This window comes from Manis pentadactyla, chromosome 13 (assembly GCF_030020395.1).
Source record: "Manis pentadactyla isolate mManPen7 chromosome 13, mManPen7.hap1, whole genome shotgun sequence".
NCBI classification, from domain to species: Eukaryota; Metazoa; Chordata; class Mammalia; order Pholidota; family Manidae; genus Manis; species Manis pentadactyla.
In genome coordinates this window covers 20578831-20598861 of record NC_080031.1, presented here as the reverse complement: position 1 = coordinate 20598861, position 20031 = coordinate 20578831, and the positions used below count along the sequence as shown (strand labels likewise).

At 35.5% G+C, this 20031-nt stretch overlaps 1 protein-coding gene and 1 long non-coding RNA gene across 4 annotated transcripts in view; one reads left to right on the top strand and one right to left on the bottom strand.

Moving 5' to 3' along the window:
- The window catches only part of LOC118919744 (uncharacterized), a 34539-nt gene extending 22131 nt beyond the window's left edge, over positions 1–12408 (bottom strand). Inside the window, exons 1-2 of the long non-coding RNA XR_005027643.2 lie at positions 12276–12408; positions 2146–2228 (exon numbers count right to left, since the gene is read on the bottom strand). This is a non-coding gene — a long non-coding RNA (uncharacterized LOC118919744). The remainder of the gene's footprint in view (positions 1–2145; positions 2229–12275) is intronic.
- SESN3 (sestrin 3) overlaps positions 1–20031 on the top strand; it is a 68603-nt gene that overhangs the window by 22915 nt on the left and 25657 nt on the right. For all 3 annotated transcript variants that reach the window (XM_036899911.2, XM_057490902.1, XM_036899904.2), the window contains exon 2: positions 18032–18097. In XM_036899911.2, the coding sequence (XP_036755806.1) occupies positions 18032–18097 (66 nt within the window). The remainder of the gene's footprint in view (positions 1–18031; positions 18098–20031) is intronic.

The window sequence follows — 20031 nt, the reverse complement described above, 5'->3', positions numbered from 1 at the left end:
GTGTAGTCTTAAAAGAGCTCTTACATAAGCTGTTTACCAGTGAAAAATTCTGGTAGTGCACACTGATTGGTTGTTTGATTTGAGTGTGTGTTTTTAACTCAGAATGCCTAGTGCAATGCTCTCATTCCCATTAAATGTCCCTTCCATGCTTAAAAATTATTAATACTTAGATCACATGAATGATTTATTTATTTTGGATTAACTAGAAAACTGGATTTAGTATACTCATGTTGAAGCTTTAAGTAGAGTCTATCCTTAGTTAAAATATCAGTTAAAATACAATGATAAAGAACAGTAAGGTGCATGAATAGCATCTGATCTTAGTTTGCAAGCAAGTTAATCTGGAAAATGGGAGGAGGTATCAGGAAAATGACAAATTAAGGAAAGTCTTTTTGATTATTAGATAATTACTTTCACAGATTTTAATTGTAACATAATTACAACTCTTTCTTTCCATCAGCGTCTACAATCTCAGAATTTGTTGCCAAAACAGAAATTCAAAACCTGTGTGTGTGTGTGTGTGTTTGTGTGTGCACGCGCACACGCATTTTAGGACGAGCATGAGTCCAGGATGCCAATAAACAATTTTTAAAGTGGTTATTGTACAAAAATAGTTACTTAATGTCACTAAATAGGCTCAGATACACAGAAATATTATGTGGCCAATCAACATTGAGAACCTGATTTGGATTAATTATTAAGATGGAACACTTATTTTATAATCAAAATAGTGAAAGAAAAGATAAAGACATGTAAAGGTAGGACCAGGTGTCATACAAGTGAGAACCCAGAAGGGACAACTCGCTGTGGGTTTGAATGAGGGTTTGAATCCTCAGCATAGAGCATGTAGGATGAGCTGAGTTGGGCCTTATGAGATGAGTCAGCAACATTATAGCAGATAGGAAGAAGGGCTGTGGGATTCCACGTGGAGGTTCAAGGACAAAGGAACAAAGGTGCAGAAATGTGCAAAGGAGTGTCCGGGAGTTAGCAGATCAGTGTAGTTCACCAGTCAGTAACACATGGAAAACAAGCATTGGAAAGCTACAGAAGGATCAGAATGTTGAAAACCTACTTTACCTTCTTGTTTCCACTGTCCTTCCCCAACCCCCACCCCTCACCCCACTGCCACCATAGCTGGGGATAAAATGATGTAAAATGGAGTAGTGATGGTGGAAATGGAATACACATTAGGGGCACTTGGTGAACAGGTGATAAGATAACCTAGCATGAAATGGTTATTAAATGTTAGACTGTTAGGCATGATTGGAAAATTGGGTGTTTAATTGAGATAAAAATAATGAAAAATTGACTCCTACCGGCAATTTCATCTCCCTGAAACCCATTCCTTCTGTATATCTGCCTAATAAATAGATATCCCTGGATTATTAGAATAATCTAAATCCAGGCTGCCTCATTGTCTTGATTCCCTTTATATCAGTTGGTATCCCCATTATTTATCCATCTAGGTCATCCAAATTCAGAATTCTTTGAGGCATTCTAGACTTCTCTCACTACTTTACCGTTGTACCCAATCACTCAACTCTGTCTCCTAAATAGCTCTTAACATAATTCCTTTTCGTTGTACCCAATTACTCAACTCTTGTCTCCTAAATAGCTCTTAACATAATTCCTTTTCTAAACCCATACTGCTTAGTTAACGCAAATCTTCTCTTTCCTAGAAATTAGAATGGCCACCTAACATGTTCTATTTCCTCCAGCCTCCCCTACTTCAGTCCATTTTCTAAATGATACAGAAATTTCCTTAAAGGACAAGTCTAATCCTTTTTAATATTACCCGTTGTTTATATGAAGCTCTTCACTATGTATTTATGATACAATTCTTGCCTGTGTCTCTAAGCTTACTCCCTGAGAGAGGTTCAGGGGGTCATACAGAAGAACATATAAGTACCCAAAGTGTCGTGCCTTTGCATTTTCTATTCCTTTTGCCTGGGATATTGTACCCACAAAGATCCATCTATTTTTTTCCAGGTAGCCTGACACATGTCTATTCCTTCCTAAAGAATTATCCCATCTGGAAGGCTTTTTTGATTCATTCCCTTGCAGGGAAAGTTAGGCATTCCTATTTTGGTTATCTCCATAATAGCTCCTAACATGTATTGTAATTGTACATACATACTTATTTACCTGATGTTTCCTTGCAGTCAGCACTTAATGCCTTATTATCTTTGTACTTGCAGTACTTAGCCCTAGACCTTCCAGATAATGACCTTAAAAAAGGGAAACAATCTGTTGAATGAATTAATAGTTCTTTTTAAAAGCCGCCACTTAATTTTAATCTTAGTAAGGTTTAAATAAACATAACACATTTTCTTCTTTAACTTATTAATCACCAAACCTGTATCTTAATAATTGCCATTTACTACATGTCCGGTGTTTTGCCTTTAGCTGGTTGGGTCAGTTGCCCTGTAGAATTCCTGGATATGCTTCCTCATGGTGTCATTTAACTTGTTCCTCTCTCTATTTCCTCTATTTCCCATCAATTTGAAGTTTGGGCTAAAGACTTAATTAAATTCAGGTTCAAATTGTTTTTGGTACATAGGCCTTTTCCTCATCTTTTTTTGACGGCTGTATTGATAGGTTAGATTTCTAAAAGTAGGATTGCTGGGTCAAAGCATATATGCATACATACTTTTTCTAGACTTTGTCAAATTCCTGCCTTTGAGGGTTGTTTGATTTTGCATTCCCACAATTTTGCCTGTTTCCCTATAGTCTTGACAATAAATATGTTGCCTAACTTGGATTTTTGCCAATCTGATGTATGAAATATATTTCCTATGAGTAATTTCTTCTGGTACTTGCTCATTCTTTGTCCATTTTTTTATTTGGTTAGTGGCTTTTTCCTCTTGATTTTGAAGAACTCTTTATGTAGTTGGGGTATTAGCCATTGTCTGTGTTAAATTACAAGTATTTGTCATCTGATTTATCTCAGGGTGTTTTGTTCCATGCAAAGGGTTTTTTTTTAAGTTGTGTTTAAATGTGTTTGTGTATAGTTTTTATTGTTTGTGTATTTTTAGTCAATTAGGAAAGTTCCACTGGTTTGTGACTCTATACATGTGCCAACACAACTTTTAGTTACAGACATAATGTGTCCTACTCTACGGTATAGCCTGTACCCCTCCTACATTGCTCTTTTACAGGGTTTTCTTGGTCATTCATGTTTGCTTAATTGATTGAAAGCTTACTTTACAAGTAAGCAAATGAACACTTCCATAGAAGTTATATGAACATGGAGTAATGAGAAAAATAAGAAATAATTGTTTTTAGGGTTTCTTAATACTTTGTCTTAATATGAAGGTTAAATGTAGCAATCTTTTTGCAGATGCTGAAACCATTTATAAGCATACAAAATTAAAAGGAAGAGAGACGAGAGTGTATTGGAAATATTTATTCCCCTCAGTGGTTCCCAAAGTGTGGTCTGTGGACCTCTAGCCCCTTAGCATACATCACAGCAGTGGCATCCCTCTGCCATAGTAATCATGTTTTCCTCAGCATCATATTCATAGTAAAACAATGTCAGTTTTATTCAAGAATATCCTTGATAAAAGTAAAAATTATATACTTTATTAAATCTCAGCCTTATCTTTTGATTGAATATAGTCTCTGTTTCAAAATGGAGAATATGTACAAAGCTCTTCCACAGAACAAAGTGTGTGACCATCTCAGGGAAGGCCGCCTGTGACTGAGTTGAGCCAGACTAGTCACTTTTTATTGAACCCCATGTTTACATGAAAGAATGACTGATAATTGTGGTCATTCAGGCTCGGGTGTTTGGCAGATGTTTTCACAATAATGAACAAAGTGAGCCTGTTACTTTAAGAAAAATGATTGACAGGATTTATTGCCAATGATAAAATTTGAGCTTTCGGGAGAAAAGAATTTTGAAAAATTGGTATTCTCTATACTGTGAGCCTGACACTTCTAAATACTTACAGATTTTTCTGATGTTATCGGTGGTGGTATTAGCAAACTTTAATTTTATACTAAGTGTGTTAACATTTGGAAGACCTGCAAGTCTCAGTGAGCCAACATCTTCAAAATGACCCAGTGGATAACACTACAAAATGGTGTGTAGGTAAATAATCCATTCAAAATGCAAGAGAAGCAAGTGGATTTTATTTTAACAGAGTAAAAAGTTTATTGATATTACTTCAGATTCCACATCGCAACAAACTTAAAAGCTACTACTTGTCAAGTTTTAGAGTAATAGCAAAGAATGCCCAAATTATCTGAAAAGGTGACTAAAATACACCTTGCCTCTCTCTTTTCCAACTACATATCTTTGTGAGACTGGATTTTCTTTATGTTATACAATCACAACATATAACAGCAGATTGAATGCTGAAGTAGATATGACTGTTCTTTTTAATTAAGCCAGATATTTGCACAAATGTAAAACGATACTACTTTTCTTGTTAATTTTTGTTTTGGAAATTATAGATTCCCCAAAATTGATTTGTGTCAACATGTAATGGGTTTATTATTTCTATTTTTATTTTTTTATTTTAATAAATAATTACTTTAAATTTTTCTTTGGTTTAATTTCTAATGCGGTAATTGACAGATATTACCCACATAAAAGCTGTTGGGGTCAGTAATTTTTAACAATATAAAGAGATCCTGATATCAATAAGTTTGTGAATCATATTTAAATAAGCATAACAATATATGGTTTTCATTTTGATTACAACAGGTTTTACATTTCCCTGTATACATTAAAGCACAATTTTGTAGTCTTCTGCGTAAAGAGTTAGAGCTTGACAAAAAATATGCCAGAGATGAGGTTAATGAGAATTTGCTATACAGATCAGATTATTTATTCTAGGCAAAAATTAAAAAACAACCAACCTTTTTCAAAACTAAAAACAAAAACTTCTGCTTTTCTTTTAAGTATCATTAAAACTGAAGTTTAATATAATTCAGTGTAAAATCATACTTTAATTTTGCTTGGTTGTGTTTTCAGGAAACTGGGCGAAAGATACTTTCTCAATTTAAATAAAAGCATGAGTTCTTGTTATTTTTGACTACTCAGTGTGTCAAGAAATACTGGTTTTTAGATGACTAAAATGCCATCTAGAGATTTGGTAAATCTCCAGAAATCAACTGTATCTAATGTTTTTCCCTGATTCCTTAAAGCTGAGCAAACGGCCTGTGCTTTGTCAATTATTGTGTGTTGAAAGATCTAGAAACTATCCTGTCAATCTGTGTTCCATTAGAATAACCTAAAGGCCTTTGATTTAGTTACAACCTAGATATTGATGCTGAGTATAGAGGTTTGATTTAAAATTCTATATATCAAGGGAACTACATTCACAGCATATTTTTTTGTTTCTCTTAAAGTCTGGTAGCTATCAACAATAAAATGAGTAATATCAGAATTTTATGTAGCTATAATTTTCTCTAAGGGGGGTCTTACTTCCTAAAACTCCAAATCCTAATTTCTTTTGATCTAATTGGGGGATAATTTTTATAGATAAAGCTTTCTAAAATTCACTGAGTTTTTTTATTGTTGCACAAAACCGAACGTTTATATAGAAGTTAAGCCCTTCTTAATACTTGAGACCTGGAAAGAGATCTTATGATTAGTGGTAGGAAAGTATATTATGTATATGTTAATGGGGGAACATTGAGTTAGGTAGTTAACTATGGACTCTGTATTATCTCATACAAGTCTCAAAGACATAGTTCTCTCTTCATTTTCTTGGGCTTTAGCCCAAATAATAGCATATTCAACAATACTGTGTGTTTTGTAGTACTGCATCTCTAAAGAAAGGACTCAACATTTTAAAAGAGCTTATATAGGAGCCTTTGTTGTTCAAGATTAGTGTCACAGCATGCAGTATGTTTTCCTAATTTTTTGGAAAATAGTACCAATTATGGGAAATTGCAGATATTACTTGTTTTAACAACATAAGAAAATAAGCAAATGGGGAAAAGTGAATATTTGTCCCATAGGGAACCCAGAGAGCACACAGAAGGTAGTGAATTGCTGTTCCAGAACTGTGTTCATTTTGTTAGTTTAATTTATTGGTGTCTCTCAATAAGAGAACAGAGAACTGCATCAAGTCCATAGGATGCTCTCGCCTTGTGGAATGAAAAGGGAAGGAAGAGCCTATACCAGACTCCTGTCTCCTTAATTCAGTTCAACAAGTATATATGAGTATCTGTAATTTTCATGTTGCTATACTCTAATGCTACAGATGTTTTGTAAATTGATCTTTCTCCTTAAGGAGCTTATTTATGGTCTGAAAGGAATGATAAGATAATGATAATCTGTTAATAGCTATAAGAGAAACAAAATGCAGTTGTGAATGTTAAGAAGAAAAGGTTTACATTCGCAGAAGAGCCTGAGAGGTGGTAGGAGTGCAAGGACACCCAAGGAGTGGTATGTGAGTTGGCTCTTAAAGGAAAAATGGGTAGAATTTCAATAGCGTTAAAAAGGGAAGGCAGAGCCTCAGGACATGCTGGTTCAAATATATCTCAGTTCCATAGAACACAGAAGAAAAACTACCATGTTAGAACTACTGATTTTTAATTTACAGTTGATCTAACTTGATTGATTTATGCTCCTCTGTGTCATTACAAAGAAAGTGCAAAACAGGTGTATTCTTTGCTACTTGCCTCCAAATGGCACTGGACATGAATGGGATTTTAGGTTTACTTCCAGTTTAAATGATTAGCTAGTAGTATAAATGGTGTAAAGACTATGCTAGTCCCGTATTTTATTCTTAATATTTCTGCCTTTGCAGGTATGTGTCACTCTGTGTTTGTACAGGGCATACTTTAGTCCTTTTGCTTTCCACAGTCAACGTGTAAATATAATAACTTGCCTACACTTTGAATAAGTACACTATGTGTTCTAATAAGTAAAATTTAAGGGGTTTTGTACTTTCCAAGGAAAAGTTCATTTAGAAATTCATCTATACTATAGTGCAAATTTAACTCATTTAGCTACTCTTGGCTATATGGATATAAATTTTTAATTCTTCTAGTGCTGGGATGGGGTCCATTCATTTTTGCATATGTATCTGCATCTACTATACCAACGCCTACTACTGCTTTCTGCTGGTAATAGTAGCACTCATGGCTGCCTTTTCCGTAGGATGGTGTGTCTATCCATAGGCTCACGGTTGGTAAGACAAAATTTACCAAATGGCACACCCAGCTTTTTTGTTTTTTTAGTATTAGTTGCTTGATCATAATATCTCATTATTTCTTGGAACTCATTTTGAAAAGTGGAATAGAAAAAAAACCCTCTTATTCAAGTGACTATCATGTAAAACTTTCAAAAATGGACCAGAAGTTTACCTCACACCACATACATACTAAAGCTGAAATACTCGAGGATGAACAAGGCGCTGTCCCAGCCCACCTGGTGCTGACAGCCAGAAGGGAAAGAATCACTAAAATACAGTTGATGAATGCAATGCTTTTAGTGGAAATGTTTTCAGATTTCAAGTTAGTTGTTAATCAGTATGTTGTTTAAGAAGGCTGAAATTCACCATGTTAGTAACAAGATCTTTGCAATGTTTAAGTGACTACTAGAGCTGGAGCTGTTACAGAAAAGGCTGGCTGGTCTTGGTTTGAATGTCTCAGTAAAGACTCCTCAAGTCTCAGGCCCTTAGAATGAGACAGGAAGGCCAACTTGTGAAGGGGTTTGCGTGTTCTCTGGAGTGCCACTGAATTTCTGCCACACCCTGTAGCTCCTGGCTGGGCTCTGATGCCCAGTGGTGCCTTGTGCCACTCTAGCTGCAAGTAACAGGAGAGCTGGTGGCATTCAAAAGACTCTAGCCCTTAGTGCCGTCGCCATTTTCTGCTTCCAGAGTTTTTCTTACTAAATTACCTTAGATCTCAGTGAGCTGTAATATCGTGAAAGTCAGTATGTATTTTAATCAAGTTTAGAAGAAGTCACAATTTTGTTAAATAGTCTTTTAGGCTATTTTGGGATAATGGAAAGATAGTGTATATTCCAGGTAATGACAGACTTGAGTTTACTGTAAAATTAACCAATCTTTCACAGTTAACCTAATTTAAAACCTGTTCATGTTTTCTCACTTAGGGATAGAGAGTTTTTATCTCTGTGTTCCTTTCCTTTTTCGCTTTCCCTCTGGAATATGTATTACCACTAATTTCTATAAACCCAGTCATTATTCCAGAAATTTTGTGCCAAAGAATAAAAAGATGGCATCACATTATTTCATAGCACAGAGTCACATATCCATTCCTGCCCTTTTTGCAGTGGTTTTGCCAAAACATCTTTGAAGAATAGAGTCAACAACTGAAATTTACTATTTGTATTGATAATTGCAGTTGGCTTTCTTATACACATTTTAAATTTTTATTAGACGCATATGTTTAATATTTAAGATTTTCTCATTGTAACATGTTAAAGAAAGTTGAAATATGAAACTATCTTATAAGGATGTCTTAAAAATTGTGGTATTAGTATGTTCAGTGGAATCAAATCTCTACTTTGCCGAAGTCTTTTCTATGTTAGACAAATTTTTAAAATTCTTCTTTAAGTGTTTCTATGTAAAACACATATATTGCTCTCAATATTATTTCTCTCCCATGGAGATAAGTTCATAAACGGTTTTTACATTTTAATACAATACAATATGTATATTTTTGCTTTTCCCTTTTTAAATGAAACTAAAGAAGAGATAAATGAAAATTAAATTTAATAATTTATTTAAAAAGTATTTGGTACTTAATGCAGCTCTTAATTTTCTTTGGCAATTAGGCGCAAGTAATTAGTTGATTACCTGTAAAGACTCATAATTTTAAGAATTCCTAATTTCCAAGTATTTTAATTTTCTATTGGGATTAATTTATATAAAAGTATCTAGTAAATTGCTTAGCTGTTAAGTGTCAAAATAAGCAATTTCCTAACTATAATTAATCCTCCTCCTTTCAGTGTTTTGTTTCCCAGAAGAAAATTACTTAATAGGCATGATCACATCTGACTAATTTCAAGCTAACTTCTTTCAACTATAATAACATAACTGAAAAAAGAATCTTCCCTTATGGGAGCATTCTTGAGATCACAACCCTTTAAAATATCTCTTAAAATACATATAACTGACCCTGAATAGCCAAAGCAATCCTGAGAAGGAAGAATAAAGCAGGGGGGATCTCACTTCCCAACTTCAAGCTCTACTACAAAGCCACAGTAATTAAGACAATTTGGTACTGGCACAAGAACAGACCCACAGACCAGTGGAATAGAATAGACAGTCCAGATATTAACCCAAACATATGGTCAATTAATATGCGATAAAGGAGCCATGGATATACAATAGGGAAATGACAGCCTCTTCAACAGCTGGTGTTGGCAAAACTGGAAAGCTACATGTAAGAGAATGAAACTGGATCATTGTCTAACCCCATACACAAAGATAAATTCAAAATGGATCAAAGACCTGAATGTAAATCATGAAACCATAAAACTCTTAGGAAAAAACATAGGCAAAAATCTCTTGGACATAAACATGAGCAACTTCTTCATGAACACATCTCCCTGGGCAAGGGAAACAAAAGCAAAAATGAACAAGTGGGACTATATCAAGCTGAAAAGCTTCTGTACAGCAAAGGACACCATCAGTAGAATAAAAAGGCATCCAACAGTATGGGAAAATATATTCAAAAATGACATATCCAATAAAGGGTTGACATCCAAAATATGTAAAGAGCTCACACACCTCAACAAACAAAAAGCAAATAATCCAATTAAAAAATGGGCAGAGGAGCTGAACAGTTCTCCAAAGACGAAATTCAGATGGCCAACAGACACATGAAAAGATGCTCCACATCACTAATCATCAGAGAAATGCAAATTAAACCACAATAAGATATCACCTCACACCAGTTAGGATGGCCACCATCCAAAAGACAAACAGCAACAAATGTTAGCGAGGATGTGGAGAAAGGGGAACCCTCCTACACTGCTGGTGGGAATGTAAATTAGTTCAGCCATTGTGGAAAGCAGTATGGAGGTTTTTCAAAAACCCAAAATGGAAATACTATTTGACCCAGGAATTCCACTCCTAGGAATTTACTCTAAGAATGCAGCAGCCCAGTTTGAAAAAGACATATGCACCCCTATGTTTATTGCAGCACTATTTACAATAGCCAAGAAATGGAAGCAACCTAAGTGTCCATCAGTAGATGAATGGATAAAGAAGATGTAGTACATATATACACAATGGAATATTATTCAGCCATAAGAAGAAAACAAATCCTACCATTTGCAACAACATGGATGGATCTAGAGGGTATTAAACTCAGTGAAATAAGCCAGGCAGAGAAAGACAAGTACCAAATGATTTCACTCATCTGTGGAGTGTAAGAACAAAGAAAAAACTGAAGGAGCAAAACAGCAGCAGACTCACAGAGCCCAAGAATGGACTAACAGTTACCAAAGGGAAAGGGACTGGAAAGGATGAGTGGGAAGGTAGGGATAAGGGGGGTTGGGGGGAAAGAAGGGGGCATTACGATTAGCATGTATGATGTTGGGGGGAGCACAGGGAGGGCTGTACAACACAGAAGACAAGTAGTGATTCTACAGCATCTTACTATGCTGATGGGAAGTGACTGTAATGGGGTATGTGGGGGGACTTGGTGATGGGGGGAGTCTAGTAAACAATGTTCCTCATGTAATTGTAGATTAATGATACCAAAAAAAATACATATGACTGACATATAGAAAGTATCAGTTCCTAGTTGATAACTAGCTTTTTTCTTGATTGAAATTATAGAATTTCACAGAAAAAATTTAAGCAAGTCCTGTGACTTATCTAAGATACTAGAAAACAAATCACAATTAAATTTACTCTTTTTCAAAATTCCTTAAAATTTTCATTCTCCTTTTTATTTTTTAACACTGAAGTCATCATCTTAGAGAATTTCTTTTTAGTTAGTGGTTTGAACATTATCATTAAGTCTCTGAAGAATAGTATCTTCCAACTTTTTTGCCATTGTAATTTGTTGGTTTTACTGGTTTCCCAGTTTTAATCAATTTTTATTTCTATGAAGTTATCTTAATACATATTTATTATGCTATGTTCATTCCTGAATTTTTAACTATTTTGTATCTTTGCATCATCCCAGTAGCTGAACTCAAGACTAATCAGTGCTAAACAAAGCTGCATCGTAGAACCGCTGGAGATGATTAGAGAAATCCTAAATTTGGCACCCACTAGCCACAAGTAGCTCTTACACACTTGAAATGTGACTAGTGGAATTGGGGCACTGCAGTTTTAACTTTATTTTATGTTAATCAACTTAAATGTAGATAGCCATACGTGACTAGTGGCCTCCATAGTGGACAGCACCACTGAGAAGTCCTCAGGGCTTGTTTTTTTTTTTTTGGTTTTAAATTTTCACAGAAACAAAACAAAGCTTATGAGTTAAAGCCATTGTATAAGATTCACTAGTATGGTCAAACGCACTTGTTCCCCAGAATAAGATGTTAGCTTTAGGCCTAAAGAGAGGAAAATATGGCAATATTATTCCTCAGACTTTGCACAGCTGCAGGCTATTTCCACTTACAGAACAACCATTGAATTCTTCTATTGGAGGAGCATCTGTTAAAGTACAGCTTTTCTTGTTTGGGGTGTTTTGTTTTGCATTAGGCAGAATTGGCAGAGGCAAAAACAAGTCTTTATTTTGTATTGTCTTTGCAGTTTTTACATTTTTCTATGCATTATCTTCTCCAAGCCTCCCAACGAGAGGGAAAGCTAAGACCTAGAACCGACATTATTCTCAGTTCTAAGGAGAAAATATTTCTCAACTCTTTAAGGTTGACATAAAGATTTAGCTGGGAAAAGGCAGTTACAGGATTTGGCAACTGAATGCAGACTCCTAGGATGAAGAGCCAAAGGTAACTAAATCGGAGCCAGGGTTACCGGTGTATATGTGATTGTATAACTTACAGAGGAAAGTGAAGCGGAACAGCTGGTTTAAGGTAGAAGAATAATTTTAAACATGTTGAGTTTAAGGTGCTGATAATACAAACAGATGGCATGGGCAGTTCAAAATGCTCCAAAACTGAACTGAAGGGCAGAGAAGACCTCGCTCCTAGCTGGATAGAAAAGACTCAGGAGTCCGTGACAGGGCTTGCTCATTTTCATCTCACATGCCTGTTTTTCTCCTGAATCCACTTTCCCCTCTCCCCAGCCCCCATATACTGACTGCCACACAATTCAGTAGAAGTTTGTTTATGTAAAGAAGATCTAAGCCACGGAGGAGAAGCTCACCTGAGAGAATGGAAATTGATGAAAGAAATGCAGGGAAGATGTCAGGAAAGTGTGAAAGTGGTCAAAGTGAGTGGGAATGTTTCCCTGTGGTGCAAGCTGAGCAAGAGGAGAGTTGCGCAGGAAGGGTCAGATCTGCGTTGTGCGAGAGGCCGGAAGGCTGGTGATGCAGGGGAGCATCTCAGCTAGGATCTTGTAAAAAGCAGAAAGTAATGGTTGTCAAGGGCCGGGGGGCGAGAGAAATGGGGAGCTGCTGTTCAGTGGGTATCAAGTTTCAGTTCTGCAAGACCGTAGAGGCCTAGATACCTGTTTCACAATATTGTGCTTACAGTTACCAAAACTGTACTGTACACTTAGTTTGCTAAGAGGATAGTCTCATTTATGTGTTTTTTTCCCTTAATTTTTAAAGATGGGGGGAGCTCTTGATATTTTTTTGGAGACTAATGTGAACAGAAATTGAGACAAGGATTCTTGGAACTGGCTGATTGGTTTTGTTTTTTTTTTCCTTTTCTTGAATTGCCCCTATCTGGGTTCATTCTTAATTTGGTTGAAAACATTTCTGCAATTACATTAAAATGTTTGGTTATGGATTGAGTAGGTGTAACTATCAAACCAATGACAGGTGGTCATTTAGCATTTCAAAAAGGCATTAAAATGCCAGAAGATGTGATTTTAAAAAAAAAATCAAATGAAGGGCCCAGAGCAAGCACTTAATGTGGTAGAACCTTCTGCAGTGGCAGATGGCAATGTCTGTGCTGCCCTGTGCAGTAGCCATAGCCACATGTAGCTGTTGCCTACTTGAAATGTGACTGGTGTGATTGAGGAACTGTATTTTTAACTTTATTTTGTATTAATTAGTTTACATTTATTCATATGTGGCTAGTGGCTTCCATAGAAGGCAACACAGGTCTAGAGACTTGAGAAAAGTTAATCAGCATATGAATGAAGTAGGAACTCCATCCAGGCATTTGGATTTGAAATAAAACCTGAGGAAAGGTATTACGATGCATTACCAGAGACCAGAACTCCCACGAGTGGCTTTAAAGTGGTGTCATCCTGTTTCAATCAGTGAAGTGAGTTCACAGCAGAATCCGTGAGTCGCCTTGATCGTTTTTAATTTCTGTGCTTCGCCTTCATGTGAATACACAAAGCAGCCCAGTGGGACAAGAGTCCAGTGCTGAGCAGCAGAGAGGCTGCTCACACAGAGGCGGGGCCTGGGCCAATGGTTTTAGCAGTGCTGCCATTTTAAAAATGCAACTGAGGTAGGGTACGCGATGGTAAAACTTAAAAATGATGTTAGTTTTCCCTTCTCTTCAGGGTATGAACAGCTCCCTTAGGCCACGTCATCTCTCTCCTGGGCCATTGCAGTAACTTCCCAGTTGGGTTTTTGTTTTGTCTTGTTTTGCTTTTTTTTTTGTCTCAGGCCCAGGGGCTACATCACACCCAGAACTGTATTATTAAAAAAACAATTTTAGAGCTCTGATCCACATCTCTGCTCAAGAAATTTTACCTCACATATGTATTTAATAAAAAGTTTCAAACACATTTTTGGATGCTGTTTTTCACTTTGAAATTAATGGGTTATGTGGACATTTTCTCAGCTGATGAGAAGAAAATTGTTAAAACATTTTTGTTAGCTTATTGGCAGAATGTAACAAGGACTTTAAAGATATTTATCACCTGAACTCTAGTAATTCACATCTGGGAATCCTCCCAAAGAAACTATCTAAATACCACAAACTATGTCCCCAAATCTCGTGTTCAAAGGTATATACCTCATAGCATTATTTAAAATAGTGAAAACTATACATAACTTTTATGTTCAACAATAGGGAAATGGCCATTGCTGAAATGATGTCCTCCTCCATCACTGTGTACACATCTGCTGGGATATATTACATGCTATAGTCAGTCGTATGCATTTCTGCCATTCTAATGCATACTTGTGACCCTGCTTTGCCTATACATTGTAAATGCCCAATGAATGTTTGCTGAATAAATAAACAAATGAATATTGTCACAAATGAAATTGAGTTTTAGTTGCTTATCAATTGGTTAAAACTAAGAGGTATTATATTCTTTTAAGTTCAGTATCATGCAGTTCCATTTGTAATAAAAATGTTATTTTAGATTTAAACATCTCCTTTTCCAGAAAATATTTTTGTAAACAAAATAACAATTTCCAACACTGAAAGGTAAATTCAGTTGATAAATGTATCAAATAGTGATTTTTATAAACAAATAATATTAGTAATAAATCATCCTGTGGCCCCAGTCTTTTTTGTACACTTGTAGCTTATTTTTGTCTCCCAATATTTTCTCTGAATTTTATGTCTTTTTTATAATACAAATAAAACCTGTACATACCTCAAACCTATGATTTGTCCACACATTCAGTTTCTTTAACTACTTTGTTCATTTGAAATGATCAGTCATCAAGGAAATTGCATACTAGTGCATTAGGATGTGACGTAGAGTATTTGAAATTTTGTTTTCTGAACAGAGGTTAGCAAAAGGAAGAAATCTGTTATTTTCCTTTACATTATTTTTCTGGGTAAATCCAGATTATTGTTGATGTAGACAAGAAATAATTACAATGATGTAGACAAGAATTTCAGTATTAGAAATTCTAAATTCCTCCTTTTTACATGGAGTCCTCTAGTGTACTTGACCAGCAGATTGAGATATATATTTGTCATCACTTTATAAATAAAACCTAGATGGCTCATTCTTCCTGAAACTTTAGCAGTTTAAGATTGTCATTATTTAACATATTTAGTTGATAGAACCCTGAAAATTGAGTGTCAGGCTCATGAGCCAGGGATCGTATCTGTTTGCCCACCCTGTGTCCTCAGAGTCTATCACAGTACCTGATTAAGCTCTCAAAAAATCATCGAGTGCCTGACTGCCTACTTTTGCCCATTTGTTCTGTAACTGCTTCCTAATAAAGTAAGGGATTTAAGTATCTGTTTTGTGTTGGATAGGCTCTTTGATTGTAAGGAACAAAAAAGATTCAGGTTTTCTTATGGAGAGAGAAAAGGGCAAAGGAAAAAGGGAAAGAGGGGGAAAGAAAAGAGAGCCAATGGTTAGGCTTTACTTTCTCTAGTGAATCTAGAAGCTAGTGGTTTTCCCCTAGAAACAGGTGTCTTTTCCTGCCTACTCTGATGCTTCTCCATTGTGTTCTCTTTGCTTCTGCTTCTGAGTGCTGCTTTGTTTCTCTTCTCTTTGTCAGAGTACATTACTTCCATATAACTCTAGTACTCCAAAGTTACTTAGTACTGTAGAATCTTACTAGTCCAGCTAATTACCCTTAATTTAGGCAGAACTTTTTCATAAAGGCCCCCCACCCCACCCTGTGGGCTCCCAATTAGCTTCTACATTGATTGGTCCAGTTGGCTTTGGCCAGGAGACAAGGTCATGTGAAATAGGAATTGCCACCCTCAGATAAGGAACCACCTACAGTTATTTCCTCAGTTTAGAAGTTTCCTGAGATGCATCTGATATCATCTAAAGCTTAACACACTCTTTTCCAGTAGACATCTGTTTCCATGTTCTTAAATTTCCCACTCAGGCTTTATAATATTTTTATTAACCATAGCATAGTCCCTATTTTTAAATTGAATTATAATTGACACATACGAGTTTTGGGTGTATGACATAATTACTCAGTATTTGTGGACATTGCAAAATAATCACAATAAGTCTAGTTACCATCTGTTACCATTAAAAAATTTTTTTGTTGTAATGAGCTTTTAAGGTTTACTTTCTCTGCAACTTTCAAATTTGCAATACAATATTATTTACTGTAGTCACCCGACTGTATATTAGATCCACATGACTTATTTATTTTATAACTGGAAGTTTGTACCTCTTGACTCCCTTCATCCATTTTGTCCACTCCCCACTCCCTCCTCCCTAGCAAACACCAACGTGTTTTCTGTATCTGAGTTTGTTTTATTTTGTTTGTCATTCTGTTTTTAGATTCCACATGTAAGTGAAATCATATGGCATTTTTCTCTGATTTATTTCATCTAGCATAATACCCCATAGGTCTATCCATGTTGTTGCAAATGGCAAAATTTCTCTCTTTTTTATGGCTGAGTAGTGTTCTATTGTATATATTCCGTATCTTGGCTATTGTCAGTAATGCTGCAGTGAACAAAAGGGTGCATATATCTTGGAATTAGTGTTTCTGTTTTCTTTGGTTACCTCAGAAGTGGAATTACTGGATCATCCAGTAGTAGTTCTAGTTATAATATTTTGAGGAACCTCTGTATTGTTTTCCATGGTGGCAGGGCCAATTTACATTCACACCAACAACATGTGAATGATCCATTTTCTCCACATCCTTGCCAACACTTGTTCTGTCCTGTCCTTTTGATACCAGCCATTCCGATGTGTGAGAGAATACCTCATTGTGGGTTTGATTTGCATTTCCCTGGTTAGTAATGTTGGGCATCTTTTCATGTGCCTGTTGGTCATTTGTATGTCTTCCTTGAAAAAATATCTGTTCAGATCCTCTGCCCATTTTTTATCAGGTTTTTTCCTCAGTTAGTTGAGCTGTATGAGTTCTTTTAAACCCTTATCAGATACGTGATTTACAAATACTTTCTCCCATTCAGTAAGCTGCCTTTTTATTTTGTTTTGCACTTTCCTTTGCCATGCAAAAGCTTTTCAGTTTGATGTAATCCTGTTTGTTTATATTTGCTTTTGTTGCCCATTTCCTTTGGATTTTGATCCAAAAAATTATCACCAAGGGTGAGGTCAAATTGCTTACCGTCTATGTTTTCTTCTAGGAGTTTTATGGTTTCTGGTCTAACATTCAAGTCTTTAGTCTATTTTGAGTTAATTTTTGTGTATGCATTGATGTTTTATGTTATGGTTTTAGAGGGCTTCATTTTTAGAATTTAGAATATTGCTTTTATTATAGAAAATTAAGTAGTCATTTCTCCTATCTCTTCTCCTAGTGAGAAGGACTTCAAAGCCTGAGAGCCTCCCTCTGACTATTCCTGCTCCTCAACATGCCTGTGGAGAAGGAAGTTACTTCTGATTGGAATTTTTGTGGCTTAAAGATAATCACACTTAAAATGGAGACACCAAAATATTTTTCAATTAAATAAATTTAACAAAAAATTTAAAAACTTAAAAAAACTAACAGACATACCACTGGTAATCTGTAAGTTGTGAATACTTAATGGATAGTAAATTTAATAGTAAAGCATTGTTACGGTTCCCATTTCTTAAATTAACCTCTACTTCTCCAAGTTTTACATTTTTCTTACTTAAAACTTCAAACCTTTATGCTAGATATACTTACTCCTATTTTATTCAGGGGGGTAAAAAAACACAGGTCAGTCCATTGTTTGGGGAGTTACATGTAATCTTTGAATTTAACCTTTCCTTAGCTTTCAAATTGAGGTCTAAGAGTAACTGGCACACTGTTAGATATGACTTTATTATGGAGGATAATGGTTTTCAATCATGGCAAATATGGACTAAAAATCTGTGGTGCTATAGAATATGACTGAGGGAAATGACATTTGAGGAGTCTACTGTGCACGCATGTTAGGGGCTTACCCTGTTCCCTTATTCACACAATGGCCCTGTGGATTTTCTTTGGTCTGAGACCTAACAGTTTTTCTAATTTTATATAATTCTATTTATTCTGTTTGTTTTAGTTCCCTGACAGTAAATTTGCACCAATTTAACTCTTCTTAGATAGTCATCATTAATACATAAAACTTTTCTTTTAAAAACAGGATAAAAGAATCAGAGTATCTCAGCCCTTGACAAGAGGACCAAGTGCCTTTATTCCAGAGAAGGAAGTAAGTTTATCTGTCCTAAAATATATTAAGTGTTATGTAGATGTATACAAAAAGCCTTAGTTGTATCAGAATATCTCCATTTCTAATACAGAAGTAAACTTGTGGTTGCTTTTGTTTCTTATTTATATGTCAGAAAACTGGAAATATTTTATTTTCAACTTCACTTAAAAGTTTATGTATATAATAATCTACCTTCTTATTTTAGAGTTAGATAGTATAAAAATTTTACCATATTTCATTTCAAACATAACTTTTCTGAACAAAGCTGCTAACTAATAAAATTTAATATTAGCCTGAAGGTTTTATGTTTTAAAATGGCCATGGTTTCATGGTGGTTAAGGGTTACAGAAATGTTAAGATATTTTGAAATGAAAAAGTAAGTTTCCCAACTAGACCTAATAAACAAACTATGATATTATATCCCTAGTAGTTTCTCTTTTCATGTGGCTCTAAGTCTCTGGACAGCATGTCACAGAAGGCCCAATGCAATCTGCACCTTTGGTGAGGATGGGAGTCAAGACTGCGGATGCGGAAAAGAGAGGTTGTAAAATGACGCAAGGAGATGGTAATCCATAACAACGTACGGGACCTTCTAGATTCCTGGATGTCTCTCATATATACTTGGGCTAAGAAAAGTTTAAGAAGCACTAATTGAGTTTTTCTCTGTTTCAAGGAGTTACTAACTCAGGTTAAGTACAGTTTTGTAAACTAATTCGCTGTTGACTGCAAAAACATTATTTATCTTAAAAAGCACCAGAATCATTTCTATATTGTTCTGAAATTAATCAACAAATACTTATAGGACACCTGTTGTATTCCAGGCATTATTTTAAAAGAAGGGATGAGTAGAATTTTTAAATACATGCCAGGACATTGGCAGAGTCAGCAATTCCTTCAACTTCATTTCACCTTTTAGTGACCTTACCAATTAAATGAAACTGTTAAAGGAAAGTTTAACAAATGTTTTGGGAACTCAGTGACCACGCATTAGAGAGACTGTTGTACTTCTGCCTGCTTCCGTCTTAGGGCATACGGGCTGCTGCCCTTAGTGGACTGATTGCCACATATACATGAAGACTTCCTGAAACACAGTAATTTTCACAGTATGTGTTGGAAGATAATACGGCTTGCAGAAGCCACTGATTTGTCAGGATCTGTCAAATCATATGAATCTATTAATATATCTTAGGTATCAGTTAAACAGAAGAAATGTCTGCTGGGGAAAACAAAGCAAAAACAACAAATATTCTATGCCTCATTGTATGTGGTTTATCTGGATCCTGTTTAATATGTTTTTTAACTATTACCTTGGTCCTTGTAGTTGACGAAATGGGGGAAAATGAACAAATGCAAGTATATTTGACTTTATAATTAGCTGAAGTGAAATTGCCTCATTTTTTACACTATTGTAATTAACATTTTCTCACAGTTTACAGTTCCTTTGGGATTAGATTTTCCTCAAGTCAGTAGTACCTTTGCATAATTTGTACATATTTTTCAAAAGAGACTGTAAAGCCAGCCCTGAAGAGTGCTGTGTTAATGGCAGTGTGGATCTCTGGAAAGACCATTGGTCTAGATTTTAGGAAACCTGGATTCTAGACCAGGCTCTGCTGTTACCTTGAATTTAAACTTGAATCTGTTTACTTATCTAAAATAAGAAGTGCATTCTTCTTAAGTCCAGAACTCTAGCTCTAAAATATCAATAATAATGAACCAGTCCTAGAATATGCCCATATAATTCCCACAGAGCTGGATCCTTCTACAAGGTGCTAATAAGCTTTTAACACCTTCAGAGCCAATTCTTGGTGTGATGCCCAAGCTGTCATTGTGTGTCAAGCTACATATAAATAACCTGTTTTTGAGAAAGCTCTCTTGATTTCCTAGGATGGAGGATGTCCATTTTAATAAATTGCCTTGTTTTTAGTGATTAATAT